Here is a 7,328-nt window from a genome sequence, read left to right as displayed (position 1 = left end):
TTTTTTTTTGGCTTCATTGGGTCCAAATCAAATAATATTATCGAGTTCATGTGGGTCCCTCCTTATACTGGCATCATTAGGAATGAAGAAGTTGACCTATTAGCAAACCAAGCCATATCATGCCCTGAGTCAGTTGAAATTAAATATATAATATAATGGTCTATTGAGAATAGGAAATATAATAGCTATCCAACAGTGGCAGTCCTAGTGGGAATGCATAATAAATAATAAATCAAAAAATGTAAAAAAAACCGTCAAAAAATGACGACCTCCCACTAATACAACATGTATAGTAAACATTGTCACCACTAGAGCTAGAATCGGCCATACACGGCTCACCCATTCTTATCTATTCAACCTACAAGAAGAACGGTCAATCTGCCATCAATGCAATGAAATTCTGTCAATCGAGCATATCACACTTCACTGACCTATGTATAATGAAGAACGAAAAATTTTAAGTCATCCCACTAACATGAAGGAAGCATTAAGCAAAGCCAACGTTGACGCCATCTTTAATTTTTATAGATCAATTAATCTAATAAACCTATTTTAACCCAATATCCCAAATGTATATACTTATATATATATACTTTTAAAATTTAAAAATCTTATGTATCTTATGTAATTTTATCTATTATATCTGTATAATTCTAAGTAAAGTAACACTGTATAGGCTAATGACCATAGATGTCCCAAGCCTTTATTCTTAATAAAAAAAAAAAAAAAAAAAAAAAAATGGTGACCTAAGCATACAATTATTCAATATTTTTTTCTATATGTAATACAATAATAAAAAAAAAAAAAAATAGTATTAAAGTATAAATTTTTTTTCAAACCAAAATTATTTTATCACCATTTCATTAAGAATATGATGTTAAAAATAACAAAAACGTCAAATACTATAAATATCACAATGAAATTTTTTGAAAATTTCAATTTTCTTCAATAATAATTTATTGAGAATTACAGTTAAGGATTTAGAGGAAGAATAAATAAAATAAAAGCAGAAAACAACAAATGAACAAAAAACAATTTGTTAACATCATATTTTAAATAAAATATATTTAAATAAAGTTTAATTTCATGTTATTAAATTACCAATTTGTATAATATTTACAATGACTTAATCTAATGATAAAAAATAACTATAACATTTTAATCATCAATTTCGCTTAAAAAATAATGTAATACGTACTCATTTTCTTCTATTGAACAATGTAGTAATAATCCTTCTACTACGTGACATAATATTTTTGCAAAATTTAATGTATCACAATTTAAAAATTGTGAAATTTTTTTTATATCAACTACTGTAGAATATTTGTTTTCTTTGCCTGAAAATCAATTTTAAGATATATTATATCCATAATATAATTATTAGTTGGTAGTGTAATATTATTTATTAGGAATATGATATTTGTTCTCTTTTTATATTTTAAATATGAAATAATTTATCTTGTTAGCTAGTTGTATAGCTAAACTATATAAAACATAATAATTTGTGAACTTTTTTACTAATAAAGCAAACACATTTTTTATATAAATTTTTTTATTAATTTTAACTACAATAGTAATATGTTTTTTTTAATAAGGTAATAGGTGTAATGGTGAAAATTGTGTTGACATTCATAGTTTATTTTTAAAAATATAACTTTGTCACAATAATCTAGAATGGTCCTAAAAGCAAAAGCCTCAATGCAGCTAAACAGTAGCAGTGATTATGTCATATCTTGCTCTCAAGTTATATATATATATATATCGGTAAAAGGACGTGTCGCTCCCGCCGTTTCGTTCCTGTCAAAAAAACGAGTCAACGGATGTTTCGTCCCCGTCTATTATTAAGATAGGACAATTGACCCCCGGGAGTTATATAGATGTATTTATACCAAGTGGCTTATCCAGAGGGATTAGGTAGTTATTAACCCCCCGAAAATGTTTAGTGTATATATATTGTCTATTGATTATAATAAAAACACACAAAATTAAAAAAAAATTGAATATTACATTTTTTATAACCCAACCCCCCCAAAAAAAAAAAAATTCTGGATACGCCACTGTTTATACCTACCTATAGGATGTTTGGCTCTGGGAATTTTAAATCATTTTAAAACGCACAATTTCACAACAAATTTAAATCCAAAATAACTGTATATTGTATAAACACTATAATCAAATACAAATTATTATATCTTCAGGGAAAAATTGGTTAAAAATAATTTAAACAATATAAAAATGTAAACAATGTATTGTTTTAAAACTGACCTGTTGCAGACTGTATGCCAATCACTTCAAGTCCTACAAAATGAGTATCAACTGTTGCAGATAAATTTGATACACCTAAGACCATTTTTCCAGATGAATCCAATGATACTTTTAATCTTGGACCAATCCGTTTCATCTTGTCAACAATATGTCTTACTACTCGTATAGATGGCATTATAACACTAATCTAAATGTAATTAAATTAATTATAATGTTTAATTCCATACCAAATTTTATTTAAAATTTTACCTTTTAATTTTTTAAATATATCTAGCAATTTAAAAATGTTGTTGAATTTTAAATTAAAACTTTTGGCTGACATTTAGTATCCTATCTATGAATTACTATATTATATTAATAATGACCAACCATTTTTTATAAACGGCCATTAAAAAAAAAAAATTATGTGAGCCATAAACTCCAGTTTTTTATTTTAAGTTAATAGATTATTTTATTTTACTGTAGGTATTTCTTAATAAAGGTACAATGATAATTTTAATTATTTATTATATATTGATTGTTATAAATATGAAAATAATATAAGGTATAAATATATCTTTTTTTATTTTAATATGAGTATTGATTTTGTTTTTTTTTTTCACAGAGAACATATATATTAGATTTTCATTTGATTGAATTTCCTGAAGAAAAGCATGAAGATGTTAATTTGTAATCAGAGACCAAATTTTGCTTTTATTAATTTTCATAGCTAAAAATATCATACATGTATTTATTATAAATTGATCTTTTCCCAGTTAATTCTATATGGAACCACTTTGATGCACGGTGAAAATTTAAAATTTTGTTTATATCAATTACTACAAAATTTTTAATGACAAAGTCTATAGAGAAGACACACATTGATATATTTTTTGTTAATTTATAATTCTATGATTACTTTTTATATATTTTTAAGTATTATTCTAAAGCATAAATGTTTATGGTGAAAACCAATGAGTAAAAATATATTTTATTATTTAAACACCTTTTAAAATATATTCAGAATGATTCTGGTTAAACTTATAACCTATTGTTATTAAATATTAAATTTTTTTTGCAGGTAAATAATTGTAACAATATTGATAGATAGCACACTAAAAGAAAGTCAAATATTGAATAACAAATATATTAGTATTGTTACATTATGAGAAGGTATGGCTGGCTCGTTATACTCTGGCCAATCTTTTGGTAGTATAATGGTAACTGGAATATCATGAACACATAACTGCTTACTAGACACTTGAGATTCCTAAATATAAAGAACAAATTATAATAGTACTTGAAATTTACAAAATTATTTAAAAATATACTTACCAACTCTAATTCAATAGTTAAACATGGTGAATGTTTGTCTGTCAATTTCATTTTTAATGTTTTTAAGTTTGTTTGTTTTGCAGAACTTAATGAAGACGCAAACATATCTAAAAACAAGAAACAATATTTAACAGTACTCATAAGATCATAAAACTAATTAAATATCACTATTGTAAAAAATTTAAATACTTGTTTTTATATTTTATAAAAAATATTATTTCTTTCAACAAATATATTTTGTATTACAATACATTGTTTCAATAATAACACTTAAAATCATTAATATAGGGAAAAAAAATGTCATAAAATGATTTTTAGTAACATATTTCATAATACACAATTAACATATCCAGTTACTCATCTTACAAATCTATGTACAATTTTTTTTTAATTATAAATGGATAAAATTAAAATAGTAAAATAATTGTAACAATATTATTTACCATAGCCAATAGGTAATAGTGATCCACTAACGGGTGCAGACTTAGAACTATAACTGGAGGGGATCATTTTTTTTGAAAAGACAAAGAAAAAAATATATAATACAAATTTAAAAAATAAAAGTAAATTAATAATTAAAATTAGAACTTTATTAATTATTGTTAATTTTTAAAACTAAATAATAAATGTTAATCTCCTTTGTTTTATTACATACATTAATTTATAAATAAACATGAAAGATGTAATTTTGATGTTTTTTTGGGGAGTCATAACCTTTATGACTCCCTAGGATCAGCGTCTGTAAATCAAATTGTATAATTAATAATTTCTTGATTATAATACATACCAATAGGTAAACTGAAAAAAATTTCATTTGATTCTGTTTCACCAATCATATCATAATCTTTGAAAAATGAATGTTGGTCTAACACAGACCAAACACTAATTTGATTATTGTTTGACTCATTTAATGCAATCAAGTACAACTTATTAGAACTCAACCTCAAAACTACACTTTTACATAACTTGGACAAGATAATCACAATACCTGTATTAAAATAATAAATAACATTATGAAATACAATAAAATAATAATTAAATATTGAATTATGTAGATGCAAGTCATATAAGTTTGAAACTTACTATAAAACTGTTTCATACAATGAGGATCAACGATTTTACCACGAAACTTCATTCTTTCATTGATAGTTTTAATTAGTATGAATAAAATAATCCACTGATGTACCGTCATAAAATATCAAATTTTTCACACGTAAATATACCCGGCTCCAATTAAATAAAAATACTATCAAAATTATCGTGTTATCAAAATGGAACTTTTTTTTAAATTCCCGCCACATTAGTATCATTATGACAATAATATTAAACGGTTATCATCACGGTGCAAACTTATTGAGGACTATGGTTTTTTTTATGCACAGTGCTAATATATAATATTCTATAATAAAATAAAAGAATAATATTCTTCTATAAACCATACACAATCATGATTCTAAAATATGATTGATTACCAAAAAATTATCTTATATAAGGCGATATTTTAGATTAATTAAATCAAGTCTCCATTCTAAGGTATCTCCCGTTCATCGACAGTGCATTGCCAATATGATGTATTTAAGCATCTTATTGTTGTTATCATCTGTCAGCTGTTTTAGGCTAACAGTATATTAATGCTTAGCCCTACCCAACATAAAAAAATAAAACAATATTGAAGATTGCACACATACAATCAACAGTAGTTTCCCAAAATATTAAGAAGCTCAATCTGATCGAAAGTTTTTGATTTTCGTTATGCTATTGAATATTTATTGAATTATTTTCTTCCGTTTTAAAATTTTACCAGTTATATTTTACAGCAGCTATTAATCATGTCGGGAAAAGACAAATTACCAATTTTTCCATCCCGTGGGTAAGTAAAGCATACTGATAAGATTGAGTGAATTTGGGCGTTGTCAATTTAGAAGTATTAATTTGTGGTTTTTTGACAAAAACCCGTTCAATTTAAGCATATCACCAACGATTAACATAATCTATTCTAAACACTTATGATTTTGTTGTAATTTTACTCATGTATCTTTAAATATATATATTTGTATATAAAAATTAAAAATGATCGTAGAATTAAGTATTAATAGCTAATTATTACAGTTTCAACGATATATTTTTATAATATATTTATGTATCTAATTTTAATTAAATTTTAGTGCTCAAACCATGATGAAAGGGCGTCTCATGGGTGCACAAAAAGGTCATAGTTTGTTAAAGAAAAAAGCTGATGCCTTACAGATGAGATTTCGTTTGATCCTTAGCAAAATAATTCAAGTATATATCATACTATTTCATATAGTTTGAAAATTTGTTTTTATATTAAATGACTTTTTATAAATAGACAAAGACATTGATGGGTGAAGTAATGAAAGAAGCAGCATTCTCTTTAGCTGAAGCTAAATTTACAACTGGTGATTTTAATCAAGTTGTCTTGCAAAATGTTACAAAAGCTCAAATAAAAATTCGCACCAAAAAAGATAATGTTGCTGGTAAATTTAAAATAATAAGTCTTAATGTAATAGACTATAATTTTTTTAATTATTTTTCTAATTTGTTTTATTTAGGTGTGACATTACCAGTTTTTGAAAGTTATCAGGATGGTACAGATACATATGAATTGGCTGGTTTAGCTCGTGGTGGTCAGCAATTGGCAAAACTTAAGAAAAACTATCAAACTGCTATTAAACTTTTGGTTGAATTAGCATCATTGCAAACATCTTTTGTTACATTAGACGATGTTATTAAAATAACAAATAGAAGAGTCAATGCTATTGAACATGGTAAGGCATTACACTTAATAAAATAGAACTTTTAAATAAATTTAACAATTAATTTTCTAGTTATTATACCCAGAATTGAAAAAACACTTGCCTACATTATTTCTGAACTTGATGAACTAGAGCGAGAAGAATTTTACAGGTATATAATGTACATTTGCTAAATAATACATTAATTAATACTTTATATAGTTCAAATGATATTAGTAGTATATTTGTTGTTTTGATTTAGTATATATTTATTTTATTATATTTATCATTTCATTATATTATTAAGATTAAAGAAAATTCAGGATAAGAAGAAGATTGCCAATAAAAAGAAAGAACAACATAAGAAAGATTTGAAGGAAGCCGAGTATAGTAACATGTTGGATGAAGGAGATGAGGATTTGTTATTTTAATTGAGATAATGTCAAAAATATTTTACCTCAAATAAATATGAATTAGGCACTGTAAAAGAATGTTCAGAAATTATTTTCTTCCTACAAAATAAAAACAAAATAAATTTCATTGTATTTCATTTTCTCATAGTAATAATATAAAATCAAATTATATTTTAAATTGGACATAATACTAAATAATCATTTTCAGTTACCATGTAATTTATCCAATCATCCTTATTAAACCTAGAAAAATGATGTACATTTAATGAAAATTATTTAAATTTGATTTATAATTAATACTCATAAGTATGATCACATTTGGTCAATTGTTATGTTGCAAAATAATTGTAAACAATTTTAGGATATATAATAGATAAGAGTTTAATAGACATTATTTTATCGGTTTATGTTAAATTATTATTTATGTAATCTAAATTTAAATCAGTCATAAATATATTATGATATTTAATGTTTATAATGTTTAGCATTTTTATTGTTCATGTAATAAACATTCCACCATTTATTTAATTACCAGAAAAATATTAATGCAGACTATTATCATGTTTTGATTGAATAAATA

At 24.3% G+C, this 7,328-nt stretch overlaps 2 protein-coding genes across 2 annotated transcripts; one reads left to right on the top strand and one right to left on the bottom strand.

The window, feature by feature from the left end:
* Positions 1 to 1,130: 1,130 nt before the first annotated feature.
* LOC112685616 (checkpoint protein HUS1) lies at positions 1,131 to 4,873 on the bottom strand. Its single transcript, XM_025557553.1, has 6 exons — positions 4,663 to 4,873; positions 4,367 to 4,567; positions 3,580 to 3,686; positions 3,407 to 3,514; positions 2,266 to 2,452; positions 1,131 to 1,337 (listed from the first exon to the last, which is right to left on the bottom strand). Exons 1-6 carry the CDS (start codon positions 4,769 to 4,771, stop codon positions 1,159 to 1,161), a joined length of 891 nt encoding a protein of 296 aa, XP_025413338.1. The 5' UTR covers positions 4,772 to 4,873; the 3' UTR covers positions 1,131 to 1,158.
* A 363-nt stretch (positions 4,874 to 5,236) lies between these two features.
* On the top strand, positions 5,237 to 6,826 carry LOC112685617 (V-type proton ATPase subunit D). Its single transcript, XM_025557554.1, has 6 exons — positions 5,237 to 5,449; positions 5,745 to 5,862; positions 5,930 to 6,077; positions 6,153 to 6,368; positions 6,429 to 6,507; positions 6,643 to 6,826. The coding sequence occupies exons 1-6, from the start codon at positions 5,409 to 5,411 to the stop codon at positions 6,764 to 6,766; spliced, it is 726 nt and encodes a 241-aa protein (XP_025413339.1). The 5' UTR covers positions 5,237 to 5,408; the 3' UTR covers positions 6,767 to 6,826.
* Positions 6,827 to 7,328: the final 502 nt, after the last annotated feature.

Source organism: Sipha flava, unplaced genomic scaffold (assembly GCF_003268045.1).
Source record: "Sipha flava isolate LNK unplaced genomic scaffold, YSA_version1 284_pilon_pilon, whole genome shotgun sequence".
In the NCBI taxonomy this organism is placed as follows: Eukaryota; Metazoa; Arthropoda; class Insecta; order Hemiptera; family Aphididae; genus Sipha; species Sipha flava.
Note: the sequence above shows the minus strand (reverse complement) of the source record. Positions and strands in the feature narration are given on the sequence as shown.

Excerpts from the sequence above, each read along its gene's own strand:
- LOC112685616 (XM_025557553.1), bottom strand. The coding sequence starts at position 4,771 with ATGACGGTACATCAGTGGATTATTTTATTCATACTAATTAAAACTATC. Across the intron at positions 4,568-4,662 it reads TTGTATGAAACAGTTTTATA|GTATTGTGATTATCTTGTCC; the intron begins GTAAGTTTCAAA and ends ATTTTAATACAG. Across the intron at positions 3,687-4,366 it reads TTTTTTCAGTTTACCTATTG|ATATGTTTGCGTCTTCATTA; the intron begins GTATGTATTATA and ends TCTTGTTTTTAG.
- LOC112685617 (XM_025557554.1), top strand. The coding sequence starts at position 5,409 with ATGTCGGGAAAAGACAAATTACCAATTTTTCCATCCCGTGG. Across the intron at positions 6,078-6,152 it reads CAAAAAAGATAATGTTGCTG|GTGTGACATTACCAGTTTTT; the intron begins GTAAATTTAAAA and ends TGTTTTATTTAG. Across the intron at positions 6,369-6,428 it reads AGTCAATGCTATTGAACATG|TTATTATACCCAGAATTGAA; the intron begins GTAAGGCATTAC and ends TTAATTTTCTAG.